Source organism: Equus quagga, chromosome 8 (genome assembly GCF_021613505.1).
Source record: "Equus quagga isolate Etosha38 chromosome 8, UCLA_HA_Equagga_1.0, whole genome shotgun sequence".
Lineage (NCBI taxonomy): Eukaryota > Metazoa > Chordata > Mammalia > Perissodactyla > Equidae > Equus > Equus quagga.
In genome coordinates this window covers 111,520,738-111,535,444 of record NC_060274.1, presented here as the reverse complement: position 1 = coordinate 111,535,444, position 14,707 = coordinate 111,520,738, and the positions used below count along the sequence as shown (strand labels likewise).

Here is a 14,707-nt window from a genome sequence, read left to right as displayed (position 1 = left end):
TGTATACTTCATTTTGACTGTAGCTACCAATGCTGAGTAAACATCAAAATATTTGTGTTGGTTTTCTTAAAGAAAACTTGATTTCCTTATTTTCTTTGTTTCTCATGTGTATGGGACGCTCTAGTTTTCCATAATGATCCACTTAAGCGCTTTCTGTCATGTTTTCAAAGCCCAATCATGTTATTCCAGATCTCACAGGATCTGAAACCTAATCAGTGCCTATTTCTTATAGTGGGAGGAATAGCAAACAGGAGATGGGGGAAAACTTTTTATATTCTTTTTTTTGGTAAGAAGTGATTCAACTATACAGCACAGTAAATAATGCTATAATCCTCTTTGTTTTTATTTGTTCATTTACAATGATTGTGTATCTGTTAGGGAGTTATACATAGAAGTTTTATTTACTTGCACTTGGTTTACTGCTTTTTCTTAAGTTGAGTGTGACTCTCCATCTTCGGTGCCTGTTAGCTTAGTGAGTGGATTCTGGGCTTAAGTTTCAGGATTCGTATTGTGTGACTTTCCCTCCCAGCATCACATTAACTGTTTCAAAGCAATGTGCCATGAGGACGTTGTGGCCGTGTTCTTGCTTTGTTATTCTCCCCAGTGGACCTCAGGCTATCGATCCTGTTGGCCGTCTAGGGGGAGGTTTGTGATGTTAGCCTGTAGTTTGGTGTTTTCCCGTCTTTGGAGGTGGTGCCTCATTAGCGTGCTTGTCTGAGCTTTTGGCTTGTTGCTTTACAAATTTTCAAGCATTACATCTTAGAAAAGTGAATAAGGATATTTCTGTATATCCTTTATTTAGGTTGTAATCAGCCCTTCAAATTAAATTTGTTGGTTGGTATATTGAATTATTATAGTGTTGAATTATTGTAGTGTTTTCTAAATAGTTATAATAGAATATCCATTGCATTTTCTTTGCATTTGTTGACATCTCAACTGCGCAACCATAGGAACAAAAGGAACATTATTTAGTGCAAGTGTTTTAAAAATGAAGGCAGGTAATGTCATACATTGAATGGGAGAGGGAATCAAGACCTAATACATTACGGATTTAGTAGGTAAAATAATTTCCATGCTATAAATAACTGTTCATATTGTTAAAACAAAAATTTTTTGTTTTTAGTGTAATTATTTAATAATTCACTCTTAGCTTCTGTACCATATTATGTTTCCATCTCGTAGTCAGGGGTGTATGTATGTGACAGTAATGTTTAAAAAATATTTTTCTGATTACAGAACTAATAACTCTTCGTTATAGAAAATTTGGAAAATAGAAAACATTCCAAATAAGAAAAATATCCCACTATGCACATCATGTCCACTGTTAACATCTCAGCATACTGTACACTTTCCGTCTATATAACCCCCCATCTATATAACCAGGCACTCAACCTTCCTTGTCCCTCCCTTGTTAACCAAAATTAGCAACTTACTGTACATGTTATTTTATGACTTCTTCCTCTCATTTAATATTTTGAGTTTTTAAAAAATTAATTATTCTATTAAAACATTATTTTTTGCTGAGGAAGATTTGCCCTGAGCTAACATCTGCTGCCAATCTTCCTCTTTCTTTTTAGTTTGAGGAAGGTAAGCCCTGAGCTAACAGCCATGCTGATCTTCTGCTATTTTATATGTGGCTTGCAGCCACAGCATGGCTGATGGGTGGTGTAGGTCCATACCCAGGATCCAAACCTGCAAACCCACGCTGCCGAAGCAGAGCACGCTAGACTTAAGCACTATGCCACAGGGCTCGCCCCCAAAACATTATTTTTTTAATGGCTCTTAATGTTTGATCATTATGGCTGGATTAAAATCTTTATAATCAATATTCTATTGTTGAACTATATCTTATTTACACAAACCTCTGTTTGTTCCCATTTTCTTGTTGCTTTAAATAATGCTGGCTTCATTTTCTTAGATATGAATCCTTATGTGCTTTTCATAGTATTTCCTTGGATTATATGCCTAGAAGTAAAATCAGCCAAATGATAAGCAGATTAACAATAGTGAAGATACATACACACATACATCCATCTATTTACGTGTAGTTATTTTCATAAATTTTAGTATACTTAATTTGTATTCACTTTAAAACATTTAAATTTATTCTTAGTGATATATAGTTCTGAGTTTTGACAAATACATGCAATTGTGTAACCAGCACCAAAATCAAGAAGCAGAATAGTTCCCTCACCTCAAAAAATTCACTCTTTTGTCCCTTAACTACAAAATATATTTATTTTTAGTTTGGACAACACAATGAAACAAAAATAATTAGAAACCACCCATAAACCTACTGCACTGCTGGAACCTCTGTTGACATTTTGTTGAATATCCTCCTGGTCTTTTTCTTTTCTTCTCCACAAAAAAAGAGATCAGAGTGTCCTTCCTGGTTGTAGTCTGCTTTTTTAACTTAGTATATTTTCTATTTAATCAGTAGATTGGTTTTTGTTTTTGTTTCTTTGCGATTCTAAACAACCCTATCATGGACATCTTTGCATGTTGATATAGTTACTTAAGAAAAGTACCTAGAAAAGAAAATTACCCAAAAGTAGAGTGTTTAGACCTCAGTGCATATGTACATTTTTAAGACTTAATGCATTTTGTCAAATTGGTTTAAAAACGGCTATACCAATTTACATTCTGACCAGAAGTGTATAGAAAAGCCTGTTTTCCTGTATACTTACCAATATTATTATTATTTTATATTTTTGTCAATTTGATAGGTGAATAATGGAACTTCATTATTTCCGTTTTCATGTTTGACGTCTTGTGGTGTTGGGTTTTTTTCATGTGTTTTTATTTATTTTTTTGTGTGTGAATTGCCAGTTTATGTCATTTGTGTATTTTTCTTTTGGCTTTTTTGAGGTAGGTGGGTGAGGTAGAGGGCTTTTTTCTTTTTGTTTTTTGTTTGCTGAGGAAGATTAGTCCTGAGCTATCATCTGTGCCATTCTTCTTGTATTTTGTATGTGGGATGCCACCACAGCATGGCTGATGAGTGGTGTAGGTCCACACCCAGAATTCAAACCCGCTAAGCCTGGGCCGCCTAAGCAAGGTACGCCGAACTTAACCACTAGGCCATGGGGCCTGCCCTGGAGGGCTTATTTTTGAAGTGCTCTGTATGTTAATAACATATTCTCACAGTTACATGTTGGAATTTCTTTTTGTCTTTTGCTTGTTCATTTGATTTAATGATTTTTTATTTTATGGAGGGTCTCATAACACCATTTCCTTTATTTATATTTTGGGTTTGTGTGTTGAATTTAGAGAGATCTTTTCTCTTTAAATCATATAGTCATGGATATTTTCTTCACACGTAGCTATGTTAAAAATTCTTTCTCCATTTACTTTTTCTTTTATATACCTGACAGACTAGTGAGGTTTTTTACTGTGTTGTACCAAGGAGTCATATATTATGTTCTTGCATATGAATGCATTTATCTAATCTTAATATTGTATTTGTTTTTATTTATCCATATGCTTTCAAGCAGCATGAACTTTTCATTGAAATTTTCTATTCAAACTGTAACAGCACAATGACATTTAAGTGTCCCGTGTTAAGCAAGTCCTCTTATGTTGCCTTCTTTAGTTTGCGTTTTAGATAGATACTATGCATCAGATTGCTCTGTGACATTAGAAAAAAGCAGTACTTAGATCGTTAAATCACTGTTTGTTTGTTTCTAACATGCTGCAGGAGATTGAAGTCAAGGTAAGTAGCAAAACAGCCACCTACGAATGTGCAGATGGGTTTACCTAAACTCAGCGCGTAGTGGACAGTCACCCTGACACAGGACGAGTCAGGCGACACTTGATGTCCTTGCAAAAAACACGGTACATGGCAGAAGGGTGAGAATGCCGAAATACGTACTTGCTTTATCTCTTAAAATTCCTAGTCAGGCGTGTATTCAGCATTCACTCAACAAAAATATGTTACAAAACTTTTCTAACTTGGGGTGATATCAGGAGCTCTGTTCCATCAGAGATAAGGGTCACTTAAATAAGAATCAAGATAGAAATGATGCATATTTGCCTTGAGAAATGCTTTTTTTTTTTAACTAATCTTGAAAAATATCCATAAGTAACTATCTTTGTCATAATCTTTTTCAAGAATCAAAAATACTTTATAACTTATTTTTTAATTTTGTAAAAAAAGATCTTGTAAATTAGAAGTGGGATACCTAAGGGTTTTTAAATTACTTATTTTTATTATTAATTATTTTTAATTATTCAAACAAACAATTATAGTAGTTTTTGCCCCTCCAAAGACAACTACTTTATACAAAAAGAAATAGACCAATACGCATATTTATATGCAGGTTTCACTGGGTAATTTAAGGGTTCTCAAATATAAGGTTTATGTACAAAAAGTTATATAAGCTTTTTTGTTGTTGTTGTTCAAGAAAGAAGGCTAGTAACCATGCGTCTTAGGCCCAGAATAAAATCAAAGTTTTGTTATGTAAAATATTAATCCTTGAAATTACTCTTTGAAAGAGAAGTTAAATAAAACTGTCTGTGCTGTATTCTGACATTTCCAAATACATTTGGACAAAGTAGGACACAGCTGTTACAGTAAAAAATAAAAACAGAAACAATGTGGACTCATTCTTTACATTTAAATACAGCAATCATCATCTTATTAATGTTTTTCTATGGCAGAGACCTAATAGATTGCAAAAATCTTCAGCCTTGTGTACTTATTTCTAATGCAATTTATACTTGACTTTTGCTTTGCTGTTGCTGCTTTTTCTTGATATCGTATATTCTTCATTTCTTTTTTTAGGCTAAGCAGCTGGAAGAGAAAGATCGAGTGATAAAGAAGCAGGATGCATTCTACAAAGAGCAGCTGGCTAGACTGGAGGAGAGGGTATGACTGTTTCTTGTCATTGACTCTCTTCTGTTACCACATCTGCAGCTTTCCCATGTATTTATTTAAAAATCAATAAATTAGAACCATAACTGCTTTTTCTAGTTAAAAAGTAGCCAGGAAGTGAAGAAGCCAGGCTGGTAGATCATTCTTGCAGGGAGTGTCATTTCTACTTTGGTAGTTTTGGGTATGGTTGTGTTATTTGGTCATAGATGCATGTTACCACTTACAAGCTCCCCCAAATATTTTTCCTTACATGTTTAGAAACTGCATTGCCTCTAGGTCAAACTGTAGAATGCTCCTCTGAACTCTCCCAAATATTGACTAAACCTGAGTAAATTCTTAGAAATGTAGTGTTTTAAAGGATATATAGTCTTCGTGAAAACTCAGATTCACTGCGTTTGTGGCTAAGAAATGAGTATCTTTTTCAAGAGTGGTAGTCAGGAGCTGAACAGTAGGACTTAGGGAGAAGAGCTAGGAGGAGAAGTTGAGGCAGTACCTCTAGTCAGCATGGACCTAGAGTTTGGCAGAACTGCCAAGGAGGGAATTAAGGCTGAAACAAAAGGAGGCAGTGGGTTTAAGAATGGGAGTTTGAGCACCTAATCAACGTCCCTGTTCAATAAAGTAGATTTGTCTACAATAATTTCATACATAGACCATGAGGTTACAAAGATAAGTCTCTCTTACCTTTGATTGAGACCCCCAAAGTTTGATTTCTTTAGAATTGGATGTTTAATAAGGAATTAGGTAAAATAAATACATTTTTAAGCCCCATACAATACAAATATTTAGGTTAAATGTGTTTATCCGTCTGTCTATGTCACTGGACTGAGGGCTTCTTGAATGTAGAGACCATTTTCTCATTCATTCACCAGATATCTAAGTACCTAATATATGTCAGACTCTGGTCTAGTGCCAGAGATATACTAGGGAAGAAAATGAGCTAAATTTCTGCCAACATGGAGCTCAAAATCAATTAAAACCCAGTATATATATTGTATGGCAGGCTGTGCTAATATGGTGAACCATAAAGCAGGGAAAAGGGAGTCCCAGGGCTCAGGAGTGTAGGTTTGGGGTTGAGTGGAGAGGGAGGGCCTGTCAAACAGGATGGCATTTGGAAAGTGGTCTGCAGTCATGGGGAAACAAACCAGCACCAAAGCCCTGAAGCAGGTGTGTGCTTGGCACGTTGAGAAAGGCCAGAGGGGTTATGAGCAGGAGAGTGTTCTGGCTGCTGTCTTGAGCAAGAACTGAAGCAAGAGAGACTTAGTAAGAGGTAATGGCAGTAACTCAGAAAAGGCATGCTGAAGGCTTGGGCCAGGGTGTTAGCATTTGATGGGGTGAAATGTGGTTGGATATTTCAAAGGCAGAGCTAACCAGGTTTGCTGATGGTTTTGAATGTGAGTAAGAAAGAACTCAAAGATAGCTTTTACAAGCTTTTACAACTAGAAGGATTTATTTTCCATAGGGGAAGACTATTAAAATATGGATCTGGATGTGCATAGTAGAGGAAATCAGGAGTTTGATTTTGGGTATGTTAAGTTTGGGGTATTTCTTAAGACATCTAAGTAGAGATGTTAAATAAGCATAAAGTGGAATGACTTAGAGCAGAAGTCAGCAAATTTTTCTGTAAAGGGCCAGATGGTAAATGTTGTAAGCTTTGCAGGCCACGTATGGTTTCTGTTGCAGCTACTCAACTCTGCCACTGTAAGATGAAAGCAGCCGTAGCCAATATGTCAATGAACAAGTGTGACTGTGTTCCAATTTATGGACACTGAAGTTTGAATTTCATATAATTTTCACGTCATGAAATACTCTTCTTTTGTCTCTACCCCCCTCCCCGCCCCAACTGTTTAAAAACGTACAACCATTCTTAGGACTATGTAAAATCAGGTGGCGGGCTGCATTTGACCCCTGAGTTGTAGTCTGCAGAACCCTGGTTTAGAGCCCAGACTCTGACATCACTTGGCTTGGATTCAGATCCCTGAACTGGCATTTACCTGCTCAGTATCTCAGAGCATCTTACTTAAACTTCGTTTCCTCAGCTGTGAAACAAGAATATAATAGTTACTTACCTCACTAGTTTGTTAAATGAGGTAATTCTCATCAAGCACCTCTAATAGTGTCCAGCACAGAGTAACCACTCGGTCCACAGTAGCTCATATTTTCCTTCTGTCCTTCCAGAGCACCGTACCTGACAGAGTTAGTAAACGTAAGCTGAATAAAGTGAATGAGAGTGCAAGTTTTAGGGTGGTTTCCCACACCTCATGATAGTTTTCTTTGCCGTCAAGTATAACTATGCTAGGTACCTTTTGAATTTGTCACTGATCACTGTTAGGTACAAGAAAAGGCACTGAAAAATATTTGCCCATTTCACGTAGATCCACCAATTTGATGGAGACAATTCAGTGATGGGGGTGAGGGTCTGAGAGGGTTTGTTCTAAGCAGATTGAACTGGTCTGCTCTGCAGCTAACTATTGCTTTTGGCCTCAGGTTAGAACAAGTGGTAGAAGATCAGGTAGATATAGGATGATGCTGTCAAATCATTGTGATTACTGTCTTCGTACATAGGCAAAATATGTACTTTTTTCCTTTTTTGATGATAAGACTGGAAAGTAGTGTTATATTAGGATTTTAAGTGAAAGCTGAGAAGCACTAGTGAGCTTAGAAGAATCCTGAGGTGGAATAATCACACTGTACTATTAGTTAAGACTTAGTAACTCCACTTTCTGTGGCAGAAAGAAAGCTGGACTAGGAGTCAGAAGGCATGGCTTTGTCATCTGGTTATTTGACAGTTCACCTAATCTGTTGTAGTCTCTGGTTCTTCATCTATAAAGTGGAAATAATACTCTGTTCTTTGCTCACCTTTGTGAGTTAGTGGGGGAACCAGATAAGATGATACATTTGAAAGCCCCTTGAAAACTGGAAAGAACTTAACAGATATAAACTGTTACCATTAGAGAATATTTACTTACTTTCCATCATGTACAAGATACCAATACTCATAAAATTAGTATTATTCAACTTCATGGTGTCTTCTGCCCATTTCTATACAATCCTGTTTTCGTTTATCACTGCCATTCCTAAAGTACCTAAGTTGAATTTTGTCCAATTGGATTTCATCTAGGAGTATTTGAGAGACGGTTAGGTCTACAATGATGAAGGATTTTCTGGACTTAACGCAAAAAATTGTAAAAAGAGTTTTTCTTGTGATGATGGTGAAAAGTCCAGTGTCTAACCATTTTTTTTAGGAATTCTGCACACTTCGTGTTAGAAGCTATGGAAGTGCTGAATACAAGAGTGCATAATGTAAGAAAAAATAATGATGATATTATGATAACTTGCAGAATCATTTAACTTACCCTGAAATCCAGCTTGCCTGTGGTTTAAAAGTAGAGATAAATACGTATCTTTCTACATTTTAACCAAGTGAAATGAGGAAACCATAAACTAGATATCAGGTGGCATACCATTACTGGAGAGGGGACTTCGAGTCTTTTACAGAATCATTCCAAGGATTTCTAAGATCACCTTACCATCTGCCCATCAACTAGATTAACACACAGTAATTATGTCCATCATCACTTTTTGATGACTCATCATCTTAGTACTTGAACCATTCGTTGGTATTGACTTGATGCAAATTTCTTTTGAGTCTGAACCCAAGTCTACTGAGCATGTGAAACACATTCAGTTTCTGTAGCACAGCTTGGTTTGCCTGTTGGATCTGTTTCAATAAACACTTTATCAATCACATATTCTCTGTGTGAATGGAGCTTTCTCCTCCCGGGTATTTATATTAGCTAGTTCACCAGGAGTCTGAGATAATTTTCTTCTTTCACTAACTCTTGAGGAATAATGTGTTTCACCCTTCTTAGAACCAGTATTCCAAAGCAGCAACTCGACTGAGAAAGAAGGTGAAAGTCGTTTGAAAAGTTTTTCAAGTGCTTACTTCATTGTAAATGTTGCCAGCTTTATCAAACAACACTAACATAGATGTGAAGTATACTTATATTTTAAGAATGTTAGAGGGATCGCGTTTAGGTGTGTGGCCTGACTGAAGGCGACTCGAGTATTGATTCCTGATTGTTGATGTTAGAGACGTGGGGAGTATTAATTCCTGACTGGTGGTTTGATGAGAGGAAGCCCAGGGCAGCTTTCAAAGAGAAAGGTCTTAAATGTCCTTACCTGAGGCGCTCAGGGAATTCTCCATAGTGCTTTATACACCTCTCTTTATGATGTCACATTTATGATAATTGTGGTTAGTTATTTGTGTTTATCTTGTAAACTCCTTGAGGGCAAAGGTCATTTTCTTATTTCTGTGTTTTCCACAACTCACATAGTAGGAGTTGAGTGAATGAGTCCTGGCTTTGCTAAGCTTAGACCGTAAAGTTATGTCTAAGCAGTTAGTGTACAGTTTGTAAATATCCACAAAACATTTAGTATCTTCTTCACTAGTCGTTTAATAGTTTAAATGTGTCCCATGAGAAAATCAAGTTTGTTTGAATATCTTGATGTTATTTATAGCATCGTCATCATCGTAGTAGCTCACAATAACATTTATTGAGCACTTACATTGTGCTAGGCACTTGGCATGGATTATGTCTTTTTATTCTTACAAACAGCCCTATGAGGCTGTCAACCCTGTTGTTTAGATGAAGATCCTAATGCTGCAAGTAACTTGCCCAAGAATGCACAGCCCAACTGTGACCTGGATTTGAGCCAGCTCCAACACCTGAGCTTAGCTGTTACCCAGTACTATCTTTAATGTTGGTCAATTCTGCACTTAAGTAGGTAAATCCTGCTGATGGTTTTGTTAGTTCTTTAGGTGATAAGTTAGCTCTTCCTGGCTTCAAATACAACTTTTAAGGTCCTGATCTTAAAATTGGATTAATGCTACCTCATAACCTAAACTGTTAAGTATTCAAAATGCGTAACTTTCTCTCCAGGATTTGGCACTTCCTGGGAAAATTTGACCAAAAGGGAATAAATAAGGTCTTATTACCTAGCAGCTACAGCATGATACCCCTAAAAGTTATTTTAATATCTAATTGTGCTGCTTTTACCTTGAAATAAGAAATTCATATTCAGTCAAGCAGTTTGCAGATGTTTTTTGGCCAGCCCCAGTGGCTTAGTGGTTAAGTTCAGCATGCTGTACTTTGGCGGCCTGGGTTTGGTTCCCAAGTGCAGACCTACACCACTCTGTTAGTGGCCATGCTGTGCTGGCAGCCCACATGCTACAAAAGAAATTGAGGAAGATTGGCACAGATGTTAGCTCAGGGCAAATCTTCCTCAGCAAAGAAAAGAAAGAAAAGAAAAAAAGAAAATGTTTTTGAAGCATTCATTCATATGTTCATAGCATTGCTATGGGAAAGATAACAAATTTTGCTACTTTTAATAAACTGTTTCGATGGTTATTTCATTGGAGTCTAGATTGGCTGCATGTTCTTCTGGAAAATGTGTGTTTTCCAGTAGTCGATGCCCTATGGGAGGGAAGGGAGAGGAAGGACCAAGGCCGTAGTATTTAGAGGGTGAAGTCTAGATTCTCCCAGGGATTGTGCAGTATGAAGGATCCCTTTTGCCCCAGGACATCTTGGAGACATGAGTTCTTTGATGATTAGTGTGTCTTGCATAACTTCTCAATTATGAACTTGAATTGATTTGCTCTGCTGAATCCACTTTGCTCTTGGCGTTCGTAAGAATGGTGGGGTTTGGCACAGCATGAAGAGAGCTCTAAAAGCCCTGGTGGCTTGAGGAGCTGAGGGAGATCAGAGAGCTTAGATACAGTTACAATGTTCAGAGCCACAGGATAGTGGAGTTTGTATTGCTTTCAGTTGACAGGCTCCACTGGATATCAGCAGCTATTTGCCTACACGCTGCAGTCAATTCCATACAATTAAGAAGGAGAGGGAATTGTAGAAGCTGGACAGTAGAGAGTAATGCACAGAGTATGGTGAAAAATAAATTGTCATTAAGAAGAAAAGTACTTCCCTAGTTCCTCACCTGTGGAGAGAGTTGCTAATTAAATTCTAAGGTCATGCTTACATCAAATGAGCAGTTTTTAAAAGCCTGTTACATATAGTGGGTGGCGTATCTACTATTGTATCATAAAATGTTGGCTTATCTGTATGATTAATTGGCTTTTTTGGTTGCTTGATTTCTTCTTTGTCAATTAGTACCATCGTTTCTGTATTCCTCTGTGCAAAGCTTGAGGGAAAAATAATGCCAACAATGATAATAAAGAGAAATGACAACAGAACAGATTATTGTCAGCCCAGTGTGCTCCTTATGGGAAGAAATTATTATACATTTTTACTACCAGATGAAGTCTGTCATTGTAAAAATATTTCGTTGAGTGAAGCTAGGTCAGCGTTTTCAAGGGATTAATAAAAGATAGAATCACAGTTAGACCGTAACATCTGAGATACTAAAACATAAGCAATCTTTTTGGGGGTAGGGCAATAATTTAATAAAATCAATTTATGGGATAAAAAATCTCTTTGATATTTTCCCCCTCAGGTGCTTTCTTTTTTTTTTATTGAGTTAATGATAGGTTACAATCTTGTGAAATTTCAGTTGTACGTTAATGTTTGTCATTCGTGTTGTAGGTGCACCACTTCACCCTTTGTGCCTACCCCCCACCCCATCTTTCCCCTGGTATCCACTAAACTGTTCTTAGTCCACATTTTTAAATTCCTCATATGAGTGGAGTCATACACAGATTATCCTTCTCCAGCTGGCTTATTTCACTTAACATAATTCCCTCAAGGTCCATCCATGTTATTGCAAATGGGATGATTTTGTTCTGTTTTGCAGCTGAGTAGTATTCCATTGTATATATGTACCACATCTTCTTTATCCATTCGTCTGTTGATGGGCACCTAGTTTGCTTCCATGTCTTGGCTATTGTAAATAATGCTGCAGTGAACATTGGGGTACATAGGACTTTTGGGATTGCTGACTTCAAGCTCTTTGGATAAATACCCAGTAGTGGGATGGCTGGATCATATGGTAGTTCTATTTTTAATTTTTTGAGGAATCTCCATACTGTTTTCCATAGTGGCTGCACCAGTTTGCATTCCCACCAGTAGTGTATGTGGGTTCCTTTTTCTCCACAACCTCTCCAACATTTGTTACTTTTAGTTTTAGATATTTTTGTCATTCTAATGGGTGTAAGGTGATATCTTAGTGTAGTTTTGATTTGCATTTCCCTGATGATGAGCGATGATGAGCATCTTTTCACGTGCCTATTGGCCATCTGTATATCTTCTTTGGAGAAATGTCTGTTCATGTCTCCAGCCCATTTTTTGATTGGGTTGTTTGATTTTTTGTTGTTGAGTTGTGAGAGTTCTTTATATATTATGGATATTAAGCCTTTATCAGATATATGACTTGCAAATATTTTTCCCAGTTAGTGGGTTGTTTTTTTGTTTCAATCCTGTTTTCATTTGCCTTGAAGAAGCTCTTTAGTCTGATGAAGTCCCATTTGTTTATTCTTTCTATTGTTTCCCTTCTCTGAGAAGGCATGGTGTCCGAAAAGATCCTTTTAATACTGATGTTAAACTGTGTACTGCCTACGTTTTCTTCTAGAAGCCTTATTGTTTCAGGTCTCACCTTTAGGTCTTTGATCCATTTTGAGTTTATTTTGGTGAATGGTGAAAAAGAATGGTCAATTTTCATTCTTTTACCTGTGGCTTTCCAGTTTTCCCAGCACCATTTGTTGGAAAGACTTTCTTTTCTCCATTGTATGCCCTCAGCTCCTTTGTCGAAGATAAGCTGTCCATAGATGTGTGGTTTTATTTCTGGGCTTTCAATTCTGTTCCATTGATCTGTGCACCTCTTTCTGTACCAGTACCATGCTGTTTTGATTACTGTAGCTTTGTAGTATGTTTTGAAGTCAGGGATTGTGATGCCTCTGATTTTGTTCTTTTTTCTCAGGATTGCTTTAGAAATTCGGGGTCTTTTGTTGCCCCATATGAATTTTAGGATTCTTTGTTCTAATTCTGTAAAGAATGTCATTGGGATTCTGATTGGGATGGTGTGGAATCTGTAGATTGCTTTAGGTAGAACGGACATTCCAATCCATGTACATGGAATGTCTTTCCATCTCCTTATGTCGTCATCCAATTCTCTCAGAAAGGCCTTGTAATTTTCATTATATAGATCCTTCACTTCCTTAGTTAAATTTACCCCAAGGTATTTTATTCTTTTTGTTAAGATTGTGAATGGTATTGTGTTCTTGAGTTCTTTTTCTGTTAGTTCGTTATTGGAGTATAGAAATGCTACTGATTTATGCAAATTGATTTTGTACCCTGCAACTTTGCTGTAGTTGTTAATTACTTCTAAGAGTTTTTCAATGGATTCTTTGGGGTTTTCTATATATAAGATCATGTCGTCTGCAAACAGCGAGGGTTTCACTTCTTCTCTCCCTATTTGGATTCCTTTTATTCCTTTTTCTTGCTTGATTGCTCTGGCCAGGACCTCCAGTACTATGTTGAATAAGAGTGGTGATAGAAGGCATCCTTGTCTCGTTCCTGTTTTTAGGGGGATGGCGTTCAGTTTTTGCCCATTGAGTATGATGTTGGCTATGGGTTTGTCATATATGGCCTTTATTATGTTGAGGTAGTTTCCTTCTATGCCCATTTTGTTCAGAGTTTTTATCATAAATGGCTGTTGGATCTTGTCAAATGCCTTCTCTTTATCTATTGAGATGATCATGTGGTTTTTATTCCTCAGTTTGTTGATGTGGTGTATCACGTTGATTGATTTGCGGGTGTTGAACCATCCCTGTGTCCCTGGTATGAATCCCACCTGATCATGATGTATGATCCTTTTGATGAATTACTGAATTCTGGTTGCCAAAATTTTGTTTAGAATTTTTGTATCTATGTTCATCAGTGACATTGGCTTGTAGTTCTCTTTTTCCGTGGTGTCCTTGTCAGGTTTTGGTATCAGCATGATGTTGGCCTCATAGAATGTGTTAGGAAGTGTTCCATCTTCCCTAATTTTTTGGAATAGCTTGAAAAGGATAGGTATTAAATCCTCTCTGAAAGTTTGGTAGAATTCCCCAGGAAAGCCATCTGGTCCTGGGGTGTTATTCTTTGGGATGTTTTTGATTGCTGTTTCAATCTCTTTCCTTGTGATTGGTCTGTTCAAATTGTCTGCCTCTTCTTGAGTGAGCTTTGGGAGATTGTAGGAGTCCAAGAATTTATCCATTTCCACTAGGTTATCCGTTCTGTTGGCATATAGTTTTTCGTAGTATTCTCTTATAATCCGTTGTATTTCTGCAGAGTCTGTTGTTATTTCTCCTCTTTCATATCTGATTTTGTTTATTTGAGCTTTCTCCCTTTTTTTCTTTGTAAGTCTGGCTAGGGGTTTGTCAATTTTATTTATCTTCTCAAAAAACAAGCTCTTTGTTTCATTGATCGCTTCTACTGCCTTTTTTGTTTCAATAGTATTTATTTCTGCTCTGATTTTTATTATTGCTCTCCTTCTGCTGACTTTGGGCTTTATTTGTTCTTTTTTCTCTAGTTCAGTTAGGTGTAGTTTAAGATTGCTTATTTGGGATTTTTCTTGTTTGTTAAGATGTGCCTGTATTGCGGTGAATTTTCCTCTTAATACAGCTTTTGCTGTATCCCATGTGAGTTGGTATGGCATGCTATCATTTATATTTGTTTCCAGGTATTTTTTGATTTCTTCTTCAATTTCTTCAGTGATCCATTGCTTGTTCAGTAGTGTGTTGTTTAGTCTCCACATCTTTGTGCCTTTCTCAGCTTTTTTCTTGTAATTAATTTCTAGCCTTATGGCATTATGATCTGAGAAGATGCTTGTTATTATTTCAATTTT

The 14,707-nt window shown here is 36.8% G+C and overlaps 1 protein-coding gene across 1 annotated transcript in view; it reads left to right on the top strand.

Annotated features, from left to right (window-relative positions):
• The window catches only part of CHCHD3 (coiled-coil-helix-coiled-coil-helix domain containing 3), a 269,319-nt gene that overhangs the window by 164,702 nt on the left and 89,910 nt on the right, over positions 1-14,707 (top strand). Inside the window, exon 5 of the mRNA XM_046670687.1 lies at positions 4,781-4,864. Coding sequence (XP_046526643.1) covers positions 4,781-4,864 — 84 coding nt within the window. The remainder of the gene's footprint in view (positions 1-4,780; positions 4,865-14,707) is intronic.